This window comes from Exophiala bonariae (assembly GCF_035927105.1).
Source record: "Exophiala bonariae strain CCFEE 5792 chromosome Unknown scaffold_17, whole genome shotgun sequence".
Classification (NCBI taxonomy): domain Eukaryota; kingdom Fungi; phylum Ascomycota; class Eurotiomycetes; order Chaetothyriales; family Herpotrichiellaceae; genus Exophiala; species Exophiala bonariae.
Window position 1 is genome coordinate 777,278 of NW_027042492.1, and position 17,956 is coordinate 795,233.

Here is a 17,956-nt window from a genome sequence, read left to right on the forward strand (position 1 = left end):
TCTTTCCAGTCCTACACCTGTGATGACCTTTCCCTTAATTCACTCACTACAATACAAAAATGCAAAAAACAATCGACAGCCAGCATTCACGGATCGTCACCGACTCCATTACTACCTGACCGGCATGGGGCTTAAGTACGGCTGAGCGAACGGGAAGCCCTGTTCTCCCCATCCTATGGTCGATTGCGAAAGGAATTGAAACAATCCAAAATATGACCTTCCGAAATACAGTTTTTCTGTAGAGCTGTAATAGTGCGCGCGGCTGATGGGAATGGGGATAATATGGTTCTCAAATTTCTCTGGTAGGGTTTCACAACAATCCAGACATATCTTCATGGGAAACCCAAGCTTCCTTCACTCAGTCATGAAGATTCTGCACCTTCGAGTCCGCCGTGAGACTGCTCGAAGTCCTTGGGATTGAAAAATCAGGGGTTAGAACCAGCCCAATTTTCCATCACCGAGCCATGTCGAGGCTTATCTTGTGCGCCCACTTGCAACCTCGCACTCCCAGCACAACTCAGATCATGAAACGATAGCCCTTCTGCATCTTCCTAGCTGTCGCAATGTCGATCCCCTCAAACTCTGCCGTCTTCCGTAACTTGGCCATCTCTCGATCACTCAACTGGGCATTCTCGTCCTCCAGCCTCTCCAGACGTTTATTTTGACGCTGAAGGATAAAACGCAGCAGAAGGCCCATGCAAGCGGCGAGTACCTGCAGTCCAATACAGATACCCAAAGCCACCGGGTAATGGTTCCCTTGCCCTGTGTAGTATGTAAACGGTGTCCAGATGGATGCAGCATTTCCAAAGGCATTGATAAATGCTAGCGCGGCCGCTCGCTTTGCTGGAGGGCGTGGAATGGCGTTACTGATCCAGGCATAGCACGTCCCGTTCATTGTGAACACGAAATTCATCAAAAAGAAGCTGAAGTACCGAGGTCCGAACGAATTCGTGGTCATAAAGATCACGAATCCCACGATCGTCACAGGTACCGGATACATGAAGAACCAAAACCTGTTGCCAAGGCGGTCAGACATAAAGCTGTGAGACAGCGACCAGAATACGATGAAGATATATGGCGGAGCAACCAGGAGGAGAGAAATAGTCCGGGAGTAGCCCAGAGTCTGCGTCAGCGTTGGAAAGAAGTTTTGAAACCCAGCGGCGCCGGTGATGGCGTGGTACGCGAGGGCGAGGACGTAGGTTTTGGGATCGAGGAATGCGAGCTTCATGCCACGGATTTGACTCATCGCACCTGCGTCATCAACATCGGCCTCTGCGGCATCGATCGCGAGTCTCCTGTTGGCGACTCGTTTCATCTCTGGGGATAGTGCTTTCCAGGTATCTGGGAAATCCGGCAGTACTAGGCAAACCAACAGGCCAAAGAAACAAGTGATAGCGCCTTCGACGATATAGAGCCATTGCCAAGCGCTAAGCCCTCTGGCTCCGTCGAGGCCGGAGAGTATTCCTGCTGCAATAAGGTTGCCGAAAGCTCCTGAAATGAGCGAGCCAGAGTAGAAAATAGCCATGCGCAATGATAGTTCTTCCTTCTTATACCATTTGGAGAGGAAGAACAGTACCCCGGCAAAGAATGGGGCCTCTGTTCAAGAATTAGCAAAGCCACAGTTGTAGAAAAACGTAGACTAAAGTATAATGACATACCAACAAGACCCAGTATGAAGCGGCAAGCCACGATTTCTCCGTATGTCTTGACTTGGCTTGTGCATGCACTAACCAGTCCCCATGCAATAGTGAAGAATCCGATGTATAGTGATGGTCGGCCGGTATAGTTGAGAAGGAGATTCGATGGGACTTGCATCAAGACCTAATTTCCCAGATTTAGCATTTTGTTACGGGGAGGTATCGAAGAATGAAAACTGACATATCCGACGAAAAGAATGCCTGAAGAAGTACTCGTTAGTCCTGGGACAGTGTCTGATATGGGAGATAGTGTACTCACTCAATCCGACTTGGTATTGATCACCAGTGAGTTTCAAGTCTCTCTCCAAGCCCTGAAGTCGTGCAGCGGCATAGTTGTTGCTGAAACACCAGTGTCAATCATCACAGCCAGAAATTGTGCGATAATGGCAAACAGCACCTACCGATCTATGTAATTCATCAAATAGATCAAAATAACAAGCGGCATAATCAGACAGTCGATTTTGATGCGGAGTTTCTTCTCGGTGATCTTCTCCTCGTCCGTCAGAGCCGCCCAGTGCATACGCTCCTCATGGGAAGCATCCGCCTTGGAAGCGAGGAGCTCGGCATCGTCAAGTCGTCCGTTATGCTCAGGATCATGGATGTGTCCGTTGATTGCAGCCATGATCAAAGATGATTGCAAAGATACAATCCTCAAAGTCGTCGAGGTCTTTGCGCAATGGCTGCTGCAAGCAGTCCCTACTGGGCTTTAAGGGATTGTCATCCCGGACGTTAAGCCGATCTGCCATGTCGTACGCAACTCTGGATCTGGGCTGGATGGAATGATCATATGGGGCATCTCGACGTCAAGGACGGCTGTGACGGCATCCGATGTGCAAGGCTGTACGTTTCCTTGACCACCTTCTGAGGATAGCCGGCATGATTGGGCATCCCGGGTATTTCATGAGGTCATGGTATAGTTGGTCGCAACGTGAATGGATATCTCGAGATTTCATCTCCACGGGGATTTACCCACGAAGCTCACTTTTACGCGGGGCCACATGGCTTGTCATTGCTTGTGCTGCAACGGTCTTTGGCGAAAGCTTGCGTACGGTTTGAGTTGGGATCGACAATTGAGAGGCAACAGCGTTGCAGTCAGTGGGTCAGCATATATCCAGCGTGTTTCTTGATCATATGTCAGTACATATCCAGGCTCGGGCGTGATCACCGATATCACCGGCATAGCGCCCTAGGAGATGCTGATGGATCCTCATGGTTATCAGGTTCTGTCCAGGTCAGTAAGCTTGAGTTGTCAGGTCGGGCTTTAGGGATTTGGGGGAAGAAGCTCGGATGACCCTAATCAGGGAAGCCGATTCCGGAAGACGCAAGAATCCCCAAGCACCTTTTACCTTCCCCCTCTCATATCTCTCCATATCAACTACCCCAAGCATAGTTATAGAGCACTCTGGGGTAGAGCTATCCCGGGTCTATCTCTATCGAAACTCGGTGGACAACTTTCTTTAATGCTTGTGTTTAATGGTCTTATTCTCCGTCGAAGTGATTTGCTGTAGCTCTTTCAATGCACTCTTAGCTCTACCTGACTTCTCGCGTTAAATCGAAACTACTACACCCTCGGTAGGGAATTTGCACGTCGTTCAACTCCCTGCCCAGTAGTGCTGACAAATGCGAAATGCTTTCGATTGATTGACCTTGCTATTGTAGCACGGATACTGCGTTTCATGGAAGAGCCAGACCTAAAAGACTGTCGAGTCTACACCAAGCGCAATATCTCACAAGCAATGCCGCACAAAGTCCTCATCACAGGCGGCTCCGGCTATCTGGGCGGGACGCTCCTTGCACGCCTGGCCCAGACAAAACTACCCGCATACGAGAAATTGTACGCATTGGTAAGAAGTGATAGCCAAGCAGAGTCAGTGAAGCAGTATGGCGCCGAGCCACTTACTTTCTCACCTCGCGATGAGCACGCGGTGCGCGAAAATGTGGTCAAGCAGGGTATCACGATTGTCTTCTTCCTGATCGACGCCTTCAAAGCCGACAGCCAGGTCTACTTCATTAGGGCGCTCGCAGAGGTGGGAGCGTCCACTGGCCAGGATGTACACTTCCTGCACACGAGTGGCGCGAAGTTGTTCTCCAGTCATACGGGAGCACCGACCGATCGGCCGCTCCTGGACTCGGAACCTGGACTGTATGAGATCCAGAAGAGCCAGAAGGCGACGCTGGATGGGCCCCTAACGGCGGTGGCAACGAACAATACGGTCATTGAGCAGGGTGAGCTGCATGGTGTCAAGACCTACGTGTTTGTGCCGTGCATTGTTTATGGGAAAGGTGAAGGGTTTGGGAATCCCATATCGATCCAGACGGTTGCGATTGTCAAGGCTGCGAAGGCCACGGGTCGTGTGTACAAAGTTGATGCTAACAAGCCTTCGTGGCCGGTATGCCATGTGGTCGATAATGCAACACTTTATATTGCGCTCTTATCCAAGATCTTGGAAGGCGAGAGTGTTGATCACGGTAAACAGGGATATTACTTAGCATCATCTGGGAGTGTCGTGTGGGAAGACCTTTACTCTGGGGTCGCAAAATCTCTGGCTGAAAAAGGGGTCATTGATAACGATGAGGTTCCACTCGCCGATGACTCTGCTTTGCAGAAGATGGCGGCGGCCTTGGGAGTTCCAAAGGACTTTGTGGCTTTCTCACTCGGTGGAAGGTACGTCGCCAGGTCAAAAGAGTCCTCTTCGTTCTCGAGCTTTCTGAAGCATATTTACTGACGGCACAAGATGTACTTTCACAGCAGCACACGGTCGATCACTTGGCTGGAAACCGGAATATCCACCCCATCACATTTTGGACACAATCGATGAGGAAGTTCAATTGATTCTGGATAATTTGACATGAGTTTAGACCACGCAAGGGAAGACAAGCCATCTGAGTGAGATCGACAAGATACCTAGCGACGTCAATATTCGTGGCCAACGAGATGAGTTGTCTAGTCCGAGTGGAAAAAGTCTACAAGTCACAAGTCGCTTCGCTTGGATGTGTGCTGGAAGACTATAATAATGTCCCAGTTCTAGATCGAATGAAACGGCAAACACGACAAGCTATTACTAAATCCAACAGCCACGCCAGCGGCGCGAGAGGGTTTTGGTCGTGGGTTTTTGACCCTTTCGTGCGATTTCTTCCTATCATTCGTTTGATCCCTTCCAACTTTCACCAACTGGCAAGGACTCCTCCAGGATTCACTGTCTCTGGTTTTCCATCCATAGACCCCTATAGAAGCGCCATGCTTTGCTCTCAAGCAGCAATGAAAAACATAATAACCCAGGCATGAGATGACAGAAACATCCACGCACTCTATTCGTACAATGACAAACTTCTGTCGCGGAGACACAGTCATTCATTTGAAGGAGGCTCAATACGCCGCCGCCTCTCTGTCATCTGATTCATGATCCCTCTTGACGCCTCTTTTCTCCGCTCGTTCACCTTCTTCGATCATGTAGATGAGATCCACGACAGACTCGCGGAGTGTACGGCTAACACCCACAATGTTGAAAAGTGCATATTTGTGGCCTCCGAAGAGCTGATCAGCAAGGCGAATCCCGTTCTTTTCGAACTGCTTCCCATCAGGCTTGTTTGCATACCGTGCTAGATTCCGGAGTATCAGAACACTCATCCAAGGAGGGCCAGTAGGCTGATTGGTCTGATCCATCAAGGTGTACTGATATGCGTGTTTTGCGCCGATGCGCTCGGGCTTCTTTCCCACATTGTCCATTTCGTGAACAATCTCAGCCACATCTTCTGGCGACTTTGGAATGTGGACACGGATATGTGAACTCATCTCAATAGCTTTGGTCAAGGGGCGATCTCTGCCACAACGGTCCCAACGGCAAGTCCAGGAGCCCGGCGCATTGGTGACATATCCGCCATTCTCGCCTCGTGGCAAGTGCAAGTGCTCACCCAATACGTGTAACCAAAGACTCTCACGACTCGAGCACCATTGTCCACACACATCACTCTTAGCGGTGTTCCGAGCGGCAGGATGTGTCGCATCTAAATGACCGAATTTCCACAGACATTTGAAGTAACGGAGCCTCTTCTCTGTATCAACCAACACCCTCCTGGGCTTAATACCCTTGATGATAAATCGGGGTGTTGGACCATTGATGACTTGGGCCTGCGCCGTGCTGAAAGTGCTAGACACATTCTTAATGAACTCTGCAGCGGGAATCGGATTGCTTGCTGAGAACCTCTGCTGGTATGCCTGCCAGATAGCAATTTGAGTGATATCATCAGCAGGTGATTCCTCAAAACAACATCGAAGCCATTTCGAGGAACGCTCGGGCTCTGGCAACAACAATAGCTGAGCAAGTAGATCTGGAGGAATTACGGGTATCAGTGCAGGAATAGGCATTTTCTCAGGTTGAGGTGCGGCCAAAACGTTTTCCGTGGTGACCGAGGCTTGATGTGACAGTAAGTTGATCAAACGTGGAATCATGGAAGGGATAAGATGGGGGCGAGAAGAGAGCAATTCGCTGTTGTTTTCCGGTGTGGCTGTGAATTCATAAAGAAAAGTCAAGGTAGTACCGAGTAGCTCGACATCGGTGTCGAGAGTGAGGAGTGAAAAGAGGCGTTCGATTGTCGAGAGTGGGATGTCATACAACCGATGGAAATCGTGGGTTGCCATGCCCATTCTGTTGATAGACCTCAAGGCGAGAAGAAGTATCCCTCGATCACTAGATTCGAGGTGTGGGATTAGAGATTGATAGAGTGGGTCAGTAGGCAGTATAGGCCAGTGCTGTGTCACGTACTGGGCTACCTCGAGCGCCGAATGTCGGAATTCTGCCAGTCTTGGTTGGTCTGGAAGCGAGATAGCAATGGCCAGGAAGTCCTTGAATAAGGGCATCTTGGAGATGAAGAGTGCATTTTCCTCGAGAATGACCATATTGCGCAAGACTAATGCAGCCTCTTTTAGTCTCTCCAATTGTTCTATCGAATCATTGGTCTCGAGCAGCTCGTCGTCGACAAGTGGTTTGAAGGACCGGATTCGTTCCATGAGGTTGGATGTCCCAAAAGCGCCATTCAAGGTATTTAGAGCGGCATTCTCATCCTCTTCGTTGTACGTAATGTCCCATTTGACGCCATAAACTAGCTTGGTGATTTCCAGGGCCTTTTCCAAAAGAGCTTCAGCAAGCAATATGAAACCTTCGAATTTGTATTTATCCCCACGCTCATGTGAGACTTTGACCAAATGGTGGAGGGCAAACGTCTGTTCGTCTTCGATTCCAGAGCGCAACCCCAGCAAACATCTCTGATATATGTTTGGGCCATTCATCTGATTCTGCAGGAAAGGGCGCAGGTGTTGTTGCTGGTTCTCGGGGGCGCGTGGTTGAGTCTGGGCTTTGAGTAGGGCTTTGCGAGAATGAAATTCGGTCGGATTGTTGCCCGGTGTGAGATGAGGTCGCAGTGTTAATGCGATTGAGGTTTTGGGTTTGTAATTTTCGTACCAGTCAAAGCCAGGATGCCTAGGATCTTCCAAACCCCTACTAGGTTGGGCTTGAGGCTGTTGAGGTGCGGTGGGCGTAGAGGGAGAATCCGTGGCGCGCAGGTTCCGAGCCCTGGCGGGGAGAGTGTCTGGTTGATACATTTGGGTACGCTTAGGATCTTGTCTGAGTTGGCCTATATCTTTCGAGTTAGTCAGGCTGTTGTGCGACAGCAGAGGGGGATAACACACGGGTAGGATATCTACCAGCACTTCCCAAGTCTTCGGGTTCCGTCTTCTCACGTTTTGGAGTGGCCAGTTTTTCCTCATCGGCCGATTCCTGGGGTTCTACATCGACTGTCTCGCTGGCGTGGACGCGTGCAGGTGTACCAGCGGGGAGTGGAAAGGACTCGAGAGTTCGTGAGCGCAAGTCGCCGCCCTTGGCACTGATGTTTTCGAGGATTTCCTTGGGAGGAGGAACTTCACCCCAGTAAGTCTCGATTTCGTATGCGCTGTGGTTTGAGGTTAGGTCAGTGATGGTCGCAAGGAGAGAATTGGACCACGTACGCCAGGTTCTTGTAATAAACGGTTTTGAGTTGAAATGTCATGACTGCTTCGTGTGTTTTCCCAAAGCCAAACTCTTTGACGAGGGTTCTCCATTGCATGCGTTCAGCAGACAAGGCATCGTAGCCACCGCGCTCCATAACCAAGCTGTACAGCTTGTGCAGAGAAATGGCGCGGCCGCTGACCTTGCCCTCGCGATCGAAGGAAGTCCTAACGGAAGAAAAAAGTCGTTCAGCATGAAGGAAACTATGTGGAGCAGTATGGGCGTTGGAGAGGACTCACCCTCGTTTCTCATGAAAAGCAGCAACATCTTCCAAGAATTCGGCCTCATCCTCAATCATCTTTTTGGGTGGAGAGGCCATGATGGAGTTTATGACGGAGCGTGTTTTGGGGATGGAAAGGTGTTGAGATCAGTCCTCATTTCGTAAGGTCGGGTCGCGAGAGGGAGTGGTGACGGGGAGATATGAGAAGAAGCAAAAGAGACGCAATCAAATTGGTCGTTAATGTTGATCCATGAAGTGACGGACGTGCACCGCAGGCGATCAAGCGAAGATGCGAGGACGTTTTTCGAGGCACGGCAAGGGCAAGGGCAGTCACGAACACGCCCTAAATTTACAGCAGGGATACTACTCGCCTCCTAGTAGTCGTCGCTTCCTTCAAGCTTCGGATAAATTCCTCCGTGCCAGACTAAATCTGCCCACTAACCCTTCTAGTCTGCACTAATGTCCAACTAGTGAACACTAACAGATCACGTTGATATTCTCTCCCCTCCGTCCTCCTCGTCTCTCACCGTCTTACACTTATTATCTCAGTGAAAACATCTCTCAGCCCATCTCTCAACCAAATGGACCGCCGTCTCTAGTATTTAACCCAGGATCTGTCCATAGCCTTGAATCTTAACGAGTCTCAAAATGCCATCCCAACCTCTCTCTACATTTTCTCCACCTTTCCCCTCCCCTTCATGTCTCCCATTGAACAAGTTTTCCTATGCTACGGTCTCCAGTGAGCACATTGCGCCCATTCCGTGGATTCATCTCTCAAGCAAGAGTGGTCTGTTTGCAATCTTCGAAGCAAGCCCAACTCAACTGGAAAATGGCCAACTTGAAAATCGCCAGAAGCTTAAGGTCTTGAGAGATCCTGAGGTCATGGTATTCCTCGATCAAGGTTCTTTCATTCCTGGCCACACTCACCTACTCTTAGGAAGATATCGACCTTCATCTGTTGTCTTTGGAAGCTCATCGTTCTATGGATATCACCTCCAAATCCCCCAACGAAGCCCAAGTCACCATCATGGTCAAACTGCCCAATATTGCCATCAAGTATCCAATGACCAACGGACAGGTGACAATCTTCCTACCATGTACCTTCATTACTCACAGTTTTCCTAGATCAGAAGATTCCAGATGCGTTTCGCTTCCAACGAGTACTTTTATGACGCCATGAAACTCCTCTCCCGTGCCAATGTCCCTGCTGTCGAAGCTGGTTCGCTCCCCCAGAATAAGCCACGCCAGCCTGTTCAGATTCAGGCACCTACCAATATTCTTCCTGAGGACTCGGCTTCACAAATTGGCGGTTTCCACCCGTTACCGCAGTCATATGGAATGAGTGCCGATCTTGGTTCCGACGTCAATAGAGCGACGCATTCAATGCTCATATCAGGGGGCTCTGCTATTGCCACTGCTCGCAATATGCCGCCGCCAATCTTGCGTCCAAGCATTCACCCTCTTGGTCAACCGCCCACCATGAAAGATTCTACCAACTTCACCGTTGGAAATCATTCCACTCTATCCATGACCACGGGTACTACCCTTGTTCCAGGCATTCATACATTCCAAGCTCTACCGCCTGATGCCACCGCACAACACAGAATCATCGCAACACGTCCGGAGGTGAAGATCATTGTCCCGTCTCCAAGCCAACCTAATGAACATGATACGCATCGGCATGAGAGGGATGACTTGAAAGGCCCAACGTCCGGTCTCCTATTGCCTCCAAGGCGCGAGCTTCCCTTCATCAAAGCAAAATCCGCGACTAATACAAAGTCTTCACACATACCTACGCTCGCAACTAGCAGAGCCGACGAGCCATGCACAACTAGTACCATAGAAAATGATCAATCATCCCACACTGCCAGAGGCAGACCCAAACGCGCGGCCATCAAAACACCGGCCAAGCCACCAGCAGCAAAGAAGCCCCGGGCGACTACTACCCGCAAAAAACCTGCACCAAAAAAGGCTTCCAAAAAGGAGACTCCTGTCCCGTCTGTGGAGGACCTGCTCAATCGGTCAGAGCCAAGTCGCTGGACGCGTTCACGCAGTTTACTGGCGACACAAAAGCAATTACCAGAGCAGAGGACTCAACAACAGGGTGATGTGCAAGTGGAGGATATTACACGAGGAGATCAGGTTTCTCAAATTTTACCACCACGCGACAGGGACGAACAACGTGCACAGCCCGAGATAGAGGAGACACCGGTAGACACGAGAGACACTTATCCCTGTACCCCAGCCGATCAGATCATTCAAACTCACACGCCGAGGCTCCCTACAGCACCATCCGGTTCAAGTTCACCAGAGAAACAGATACACCTACAAGAGGAGCAGGGCCAGAACACCCCATTTGGGCTGCTCGCCACCATCAGTTATGGAAGCTCTCGTCAAAAATCGCCATCCGTGCCCCATGGAGCGACAAATGTGGAAAATCAGCTGGTCCCAGGCTCAGATTCCACTAGTACCAATGCCAACCTCGCAGCCTGGGCGGCCTTGCCACCTGAGATCCGCAATCCTGTTTTGAGAGATTTTGTGTGTGAATCGATAATGCAACCAGGTTTCATTGACCTGTGCAAAGAGCTGGAAAACATGTGGGAAACTACACTTTTGGAACCTCGATTGAGGAAGTGAGATCTACGAATTTTGTGCAAGCCACAGTTAAAGGTCTAGTAACTATTGATACATTCACTTGCTTGGGGAGGCTAGAAATCCCATGTTAACTTTATCGAAGCAGTTGTACAGAACAATCAAGGGGATTGGCTCCCAAGCACGAAAAGCCGGGGGTGTGGAAAACAACAATGCCTGGGAGTTTATATTATGCTGGATGTGGTTGCAAATACCTTCATTGTACCTGAATAAGACGAAACGAAGACAACATTCACATGAAGCTTTGTCCCTTTTCTCAGAGCTGTTGCAAATTGGAGAGCGTCCCGGCGTAGGCCTGCATCTCTACTCCGTATAGGTGTGAGGATCAGAATAGCCCGCATGCTGCTCCAAGACGAATTTCTGGCAGCAGGGAGCCCGTTTGCGCTGTTGTGCTGGGTACGGTTCTCCCGGCCCATCTCCAGTTCTCCTTAACTGATGCAAAAGTTAGATACACGCTGGACAGGACTCACAGTAACAGCCCAGTCAAATTATGAATGCGAGTCCCTCAGAGCTCTCCTTTCATTCGATTGATTCTTATATAAGTCAGGCTATCCAGTGTGCCTTCCATCTAACTCTTGCCTAATGGGCTGTGACCCATCAAGCTCTGGCTTAATATACAATTGTGGTCCTTTATCGTTCATGGTGGTAGCACGTACTACCTCCGGGGCTGCTTGGACTTTAGCTCGTAGTCTGCCCAACAGGAATATTATGGCTCCGAGAGAAGCCAGAAGGAAGCTCCCTAATATTGCACCCACGCATGCGCCAACTATTGTACTCCGATCCGTTGGGCATGAAAGTGGCTCAGGCGACACAGTCGAGGATGATGCTGGCTGATCTATGGCATTGCCAGGGGTCAGTTGAAACACGCTGGAGGCATTGCTGCAGCAGTCTGTCGTGTAGGTTTCTCCGTCGTAACAACACCATCCACCATCGCTGCATGGCTGAAGCGCATATACCTCCGCTGCTCGGCCTGCAATACAGGTTATTTACTTACACCCATGCGCAACTGTGCAAAGTCTAATCGAAAGCTTCATGACTTACCTGTACAGTATTGCTGGCAGCTCTGATCCTTTCCAGTCCGATCCGTGCAACCGCTCGCCCAAAGCAGCCTGTTATTTGGATTGGGGTTGGAGGATATACAGAGGCCAGAGGATAGACAGATATCGCCCAATGCAGGATTACAACAGGCACTGTGAGTACCGCTGGTGAGGTTGTCGTTGCAGGGCTGTAAGTCACTTCCTGCCAGTGAGCCATTGGTAGTATAACATGTCGGCGCAGTTATGCAAGCAACAGAGGGAATGATGACCAGCCAAGAGATATGTATAAGGACAGAACGAGCTGTGCGAACCATTTTTGATCATCCAGTGCCTCAAGTGTTAGTAGCACGGATGAAGAGAGCCTGATAATCACTTGCACAGGTAGCTTTTAGCCCTTGCCTTCGGAACAAAGCACAAAGGTGCCAGTTCCAATGAAAACCGAGGGTCGCCTTCTTTATAGACGACTAAGCCTCAACCAAGCTTTACGCAAGCTTGTGGGGAGAGTGGTCGACTGGTTGGGCCACAATTTTGTGGCGTACTGGTAGTAGTTTAATTGACTCTCTGGAAGGACCAGCAGGGATGTCACCAATCCGCTGACAAACGCCCTTGTTTTGTAAATCATGGTCTTGCCCCCTCTGGGCGACTGATTTCCCTGATACGAAGGTCGACGTTGCTAGTACAGGGCAGCCTAGCACCAGTAAGTCATGCAGTCGTGGTCTCGAGGCAAGATAAGAACGCTGTTACGTGAGGAGTGTCGCCCCTGTTCTTCTGCACGTTCGGGCTAAACATGTGGGTACTTGAGGACGAGAGCGCATTTGTGAGTGCGAACTTAGCCCTGACCTCAAGTGTAAACTACCCTAATGTCGCCGTGGTAGGAGTAAAAGGAGCTTCAAGTTGGGTTTACGTATCCTAATTACTACAGTCGCACTAGGTAAGATCCTATTAGCCATTTATGTCTAAGGCTCTTATTATAATTACAATCTAGAATGGGAAAAGAGAGGTTAAGGATGAAGACAATTTATGATTATGAGACACTACTGTAAGGAGTGTATCTATGGTAAAGATAGGGGCTCAGTGTCACCGCATAGTTCTTTTTCTTCCATCTTCATCTGCTTCATGTAGTACTCCACAAATATTACCCACTTATTTAGGTATGCAGAATAACGAGTGAAGAACAGCGCTGTGTAATGAATGCCAACATCACCAACTCCTAGTCCTTGCTGCAATCAAAATGGGTGAGAAACACGGCTCCTGAATGCTTGCATACTGAAAATCACCGAATCCGTGCCTGAGCGTCCACTATTCAATCTGGATCTTCCTGGTCTCTTTGTTCTTCTGCAGCTTCGGCACCACCACACTGAGAATGCCATCTTTCAAGCTTGCTTTCACCTGATCCTGGTCGACACGGTTCGGGAAAGCAAAGCTACGCGCGAACTCACCCACACTGCGCTCCGTAATCCAGTAGGTGTGTTTGGGGTCGCGCTTCGAAACCTCCTGGGACCCACCGTTCGTTGCTGCGACTTGCTTGCTATCGGCTTTGGTCGAGGAACCCTCGGTGCCCGCATTATCACTCGAAGCAGCCTGAGTTACACCACCGTTTTCGCCGCCGGACGATTCTGGACCTTCCTTCCTGTAATGCTCTGTGCGACCCTTGATGGTTAGAGTCTGGCCGTCGAGGAACTCAATTGCAATATCCTTCTGCGCAATCCCGGGCAGCTCGCCTTCGAGGAGATATCTGTCTTCGAGCTCACGCACGTCGAATTTCGGCGCAAAGGTCTTGCCTGCCGTGTCCGAGATCTTCTGCAGCTCGTTGAATGTGTCGTTAAACAGACTCAGGAACGGCCGGAATTCGTGTGGTGTTGGTCCTCCGAAGGAATGTGCTAGACGTGGTAGGAGTGCCATGTTTTGTGAGTTTGTGGTGTTGGTATAATTTTTTGGTTGCTGTAGTCTCGATGGTCGTCTTGTAGCTTGGTTCTCGAAATCGACTTTTGCTGAGCGGGTGATTCTGTTGATGTTTTCTGTTGACCTTGGTTGAACATTATGGCTGGGTAGACGGCCTATCTTTATACCTGACAGACAGGCCAGGCATCGAAATTTCTAGACATGATGCCATGGCCAGTGTGGTCAACTGGGAGGTTCCTGAAAATTCCATCACCTGATCCCGTCAATGGTTTCTCTCCATGGTCTGGGATCATGTGGGCGTTCACGACGGTCCAGATTCAGCGGTGGAAATTTCCAGATGATTTTTCTTTGAGATGATACGTGGCCTGGGGATGAACCCTTGCCGGATCTCCTCAACTGCTCTCCAGCAGGCGGGGTCTTTCCAACCATCTTCAGCCTGGTGGTGCCAACGAGCGTCTCGTATCACACAACTCATTGATCGACATCATCGAAAAGAGAAGAACATTCTTTCTCAAAACCAACCAAGTCGATTGCAGGTTGCTTCTACAAGTCCCTCGTGTTGGCACGGGGCATGAGTACGAATGGTGAATCGGAGTTGGACAGAACTTTCCCGAAACTTCTTGTGGTGGACAGCTGGAGCCTTGTGTAGAGGGTCCCCACAATCGGTCGATCAGGGCCCAGGGCTTCTCAGGCGTGGCCAGGTACTCTTGGGCCTTGAGGCGCCCCCGCAAAAGTCATGGGACAAACTCGCCTTACAGCCAAACAGTAAGATTACAGAGGCGTTTTCCCGCGTATCTACTGCGGGCATCATTGTATTCCATCAAAATCTTCATATCTCTCGTATGAGAATAATGCCTATATCGTTGTCTCGCAAGAAATCTACTCTACGAAAAGATTTATACAGATTTAAAATTTGGCAATCCGTACCTTTATGTACCTAGGTAACTATGGCGAAAAAGTGCCAAGCCCCATAAAAACTTTGGAACTTACCAGTATGCCCAAGACAGGGATTTTTCAAACCTCAACTTTTTGTGTCACCACTCCTTGAGCCATCAACAGTCAATATCATATCTCTGTGTTCTCTGTGCATTTACCTTTCAAGCGATTCCCTCAGACACCAAAGATTGTGACCAAACAGAGCTCGATGGATTCTCAGGTCGTGGGCGTTCTGGGTGGTGGACAGCTAGGCCGGATGTTGGTCGAGGCTGCCCACAGACTCAACATCCAGGTTGCCATTCTGGACGGTGACAACACCCCGGCGAAGCAGATCAACCTCGTAGCCTCCGACAAGCACGTCACCGGGTCGTTTGCCAACGCCTCGGACGTCAAGGCTCTTGCCAGCAACTGTGACGTTCTAACTTATGAAATCGAGCACGTTGACACCAAAGTCTTAGAGGAGCTCGACCAGGAAAAGCCTCATGTCCAAGGCACGAAATGGTCACGAATTCAACCCAGCTGGAGAACGGTTAGGACCATTCAGGACAAGTTTGCTCAAAAGCAACATTTCGCAAAGTTTGGTATTGCCACTGCCAAATCCATCGCAGTCGGCACGTCTCATCCACAGGGCCTCAAGGAGATCGCCGATCAGATTGGTTATCCATTCATGCTAAAGTCTCGCACGGAAGCCTATGATGGAAGGGGCAACTATCCGGTCAAGTCGGTGTCGGAAGTTGAACCTGCATTGGCCGCATTGGACAATCGACCTCTTTATGCAGAGCAATGGGCAAACTTTCGCATGGAACTGGCAGTCATGGTCATCAAGAAAAGTCAAGACGCCTCCGCGGATTCCTGGGAGTCGGCTACCATCGCCTATCCCGCCGCGGAAACCATACACGAGGACAGCATCTGCAAACTGGTTTATGTGCCAGCTCGTGGTATCTCGTCACAGATCGCTCAAGCGGCGCAAAATCTGGCGCGGCGTGCAGTCTCTACATTTGCTGGCACTGGTGTCTTCGGTGTGGAGCTATTCTTGCTCGAGGACGATAGCTTGGTGATCAACGAGATCGCACCACGTCCACATAATTCGGGTCATTATACTATCGAAGCCTGCCACATGTCCCAGTATGAAGCACAGATACGTGCTGTCCTCCCGAATCTAGCATCCAGGTTTCCCGAGGGCTGCACTGATCTGGCAGTCCCTGCTGTCGTCATGCTAAATATTTTGGGTGGTCCAGAGCCAACTTCTCACTTGCTGATCGCTGATGCCGCTCTCGATGTTGCAGGGGCCAAAGTTCACCTGTACGGGAAGGGAGATGGCCGCCCCGGTCGGAAGATGGGACATATAACCCTAGTAGGGTCTTCCATGTCAGAATGCGAAACCAAAATGCACTCCCTGATTCAGTTGGCGGATGCGGTTCGAGCCCATCGGAAAGACGCATCCGGATCGACTGCCGCCGACATCAAAACGACTGCCAGCGCACTCCAAAAGTCCAACCCTGCCCCTGCACCAAGCTCCATCATCGCTGTGGTCATGGGCTCTGACACCGACCTGGCCACCCTGAAGCCGGGCCTCACTCTCTTGGACGAGATGGACATCCCATACGAAGTGACCATCACATCTGCCCATCGCACTCCACAATATATGCTCGACTTCGGCAAGGCCGCGGCTGCCCGGGGACTGAAAGCCATTATTGCAGCCGCCGGCGGCGCGGCGCATTTGCCGGGGATGATGGCCTCGGTAACACCTGTGCCCGTGATCGGAGTTCCAGTCAAGGCCAGCAGCTTGGACGGCCTTGACAGCTTACTCAGTATTGTTCAGATGCCGCGAGGTATTCCAGTGGCGACCGTGAGTATTGGAAACAGCATCAATGCCGCATTGTTGGCTGCTCGAATCGTGGGCACGAGTGACAAACGAGTGCAACAATGGGTTCAACAACATCTGCAGAGGATGGACGACGAGAACATGGCCAAGGGTGAACGGCTGGGGAGGGAGGGCTGGAAGGTGTACAAGAAGCTTGACTCTTGAAAGATTGAGTGCTTCAACACGAATTCCCGCTTTTTGTCGCGGAGTTGACTTGCCCGGTATGCCAGGGTAGGTCGAGTTTCACAGATGCCAGTCCTACCACATTTGCAGTTCTAAGGATGGATTCTACGGCGAAAAGTAGTTTGCACGCAGGGAGCATCTGTAGTGTAGTCATGATACACATGTGGCACGTATCTTCTCCACGTACGAGGATGGAGCCAGACCCTCGGAGATCTCTAGAGTTATAATGACGATTTGAGCAAACTTCCTTCCTGGTGATACCTTAAGGTGCAACCTGCTGTGGTTCATCATTGATATTATGGTATAGCCTTTCGGCAAGCAAATGGTAACTCAACATCAGTTGGCAGGTACAAGTAAATGAATGGAATGTCCTAAAGGTGTGGAATGCCCATTTACATTCATTTACGCTTGGCCATTATCACAAGTCTTATATAGAAAAGATGTAGAGAAGTAATACTTCCCGGTCTCAGTGGAATTTTGGTATTCGAAGAGGTTGTGGTGAAAACTTGTGGCGGAAATAGAAATTGCTAATTTGTCTGGGATTTGTATGTAGCATCCACTCTGGTCTCATGACTTTTGCGAGGGGTGCAGTATGACGAAAAGACATCCACGCGCCGTAAGGAGGATATTAGCTACTCTTCCACCAAAAATCATGACAGGTAAGCTTTGTCTTGATACGGAGCGAATGAGTCAGACTGTCTCGACAATCAATTGAGTATTGCAATCTCAAGGTGCATGGACACCCGATCCTGCTTGTTAAACAGGTTAGGCCCTTTCCATGCATGCAAAGAAGCACAGGGCTTAACGATGCCAACCAAGCGCCAAATGTGAGCGCAATCGCTATGCTAAAGAACAATGAGGCATCCGCTCAATCAATACACAATTCAACCGATACCAAACGAGCACTGTACAACACGACCATGACCGTGACCCTGAGCGCCCATGCAAACAATGTATTTTGAATTGAAACCCTTATTGCTCCATTCCCAATGATTTCCTTTTCCACCCTGTATGGTGAAAAGATACGTCTGTGGCCGCACTCTTATACCCTTTCAAACGTCTGGACCGAAATAGAGTGTTATTGGTTTGCAACGATGTTTTGTCTGTACAATGTAGTGATGGACTTCCAAAGGTCGGAAGGACGAGGGAGAAAGCAGAATCAAGTGCAATGTAAATCACGCTGATTAAAAGTCGAGGTAGTGTTTGGCGCCAGAGAAGGTTTGCTGAAGCGAGAGATCAAGCAATGGTGTTGAGTAGTTTGTGATTTTGAAAGTTGTGTGCAGGTTCTCATGGATTGCAGATGGCAAGATCGCCCCTGAGCTGCAAGCCGAGGGAGATAGAAGTTGAGAAAGAGGAAAAGTTTATGTGTCTGACCATTTTCAAACTGGTCTCAGTCATAGCATTGCCAACACGATCAACGTGCC

At 49.9% G+C, this 17,956-nt stretch overlaps 6 protein-coding genes across 6 annotated transcripts; 3 read left to right on the top strand and 3 right to left on the bottom strand.

The window, feature by feature from the left end:
* Positions 1-517: 517 nt before the first annotated feature.
* On the bottom strand, positions 518-2,319 carry LTR84_003902 (uncharacterized protein; the record flags this gene model as incomplete). The annotated part of the gene is made up of 5 exons (XM_064847485.1): positions 518-1,596; positions 1,659-1,821; positions 1,879-1,898; positions 1,957-2,036; positions 2,099-2,319. The coding sequence occupies 5 exons, from the start codon at positions 2,317-2,319 to the stop codon at positions 518-520; spliced, it is 1,563 nt and encodes a 520-aa protein (XP_064705206.1).
* Positions 2,320-3,433: 1,114 nt separating this feature from the next.
* Positions 3,434-4,550, top strand: LTR84_003903 (uncharacterized protein; the record flags this gene model as incomplete). Its single annotated transcript, XM_064847486.1, has 2 exons — positions 3,434-4,362; positions 4,433-4,550. The coding sequence occupies 2 exons, from the start codon at positions 3,434-3,436 to the stop codon at positions 4,548-4,550; spliced, it is 1,047 nt and encodes a 348-aa protein (XP_064705207.1).
* A 514-nt stretch (positions 4,551-5,064) lies between these two features.
* LTR84_003904 (uncharacterized protein) lies at positions 5,065-8,057 on the bottom strand (the record flags this gene model as incomplete). Its single annotated transcript, XM_064847487.1, has 4 exons — positions 5,065-7,328; positions 7,399-7,643; positions 7,699-7,905; positions 7,978-8,057. 4 exons carry the CDS (start codon positions 8,055-8,057, stop codon positions 5,065-5,067), a joined length of 2,796 nt encoding a protein of 931 aa, XP_064705208.1.
* A 549-nt stretch (positions 8,058-8,606) lies between these two features.
* Positions 8,607-10,595, top strand: LTR84_003905 (uncharacterized protein; the record flags this gene model as incomplete). The annotated part of the gene is made up of 3 exons (XM_064847488.1): positions 8,607-8,843; positions 8,896-9,036; positions 9,084-10,595. 3 exons carry the CDS (start codon positions 8,607-8,609, stop codon positions 10,593-10,595), a joined length of 1,890 nt encoding a protein of 629 aa, XP_064705209.1.
* A 2,351-nt stretch (positions 10,596-12,946) lies between these two features.
* On the bottom strand, positions 12,947-13,549 carry LTR84_003906 (uncharacterized protein; the record flags this gene model as incomplete). The annotated part of the gene is made up of 1 exon (XM_064847489.1): positions 12,947-13,549. One exon carries the CDS (start codon positions 13,547-13,549, stop codon positions 12,947-12,949), a length of 603 nt encoding a protein of 200 aa, XP_064705210.1.
* Positions 13,550-14,693: 1,144 nt separating this feature from the next.
* On the top strand, positions 14,694-16,514 carry LTR84_003907 (uncharacterized protein; the record flags this gene model as incomplete). The annotated part of the gene is made up of 1 exon (XM_064847490.1): positions 14,694-16,514. The coding sequence occupies one exon, from the start codon at positions 14,694-14,696 to the stop codon at positions 16,512-16,514; it is 1,821 nt and encodes a 606-aa protein (XP_064705211.1).
* Positions 16,515-17,956: the final 1,442 nt, after the last annotated feature.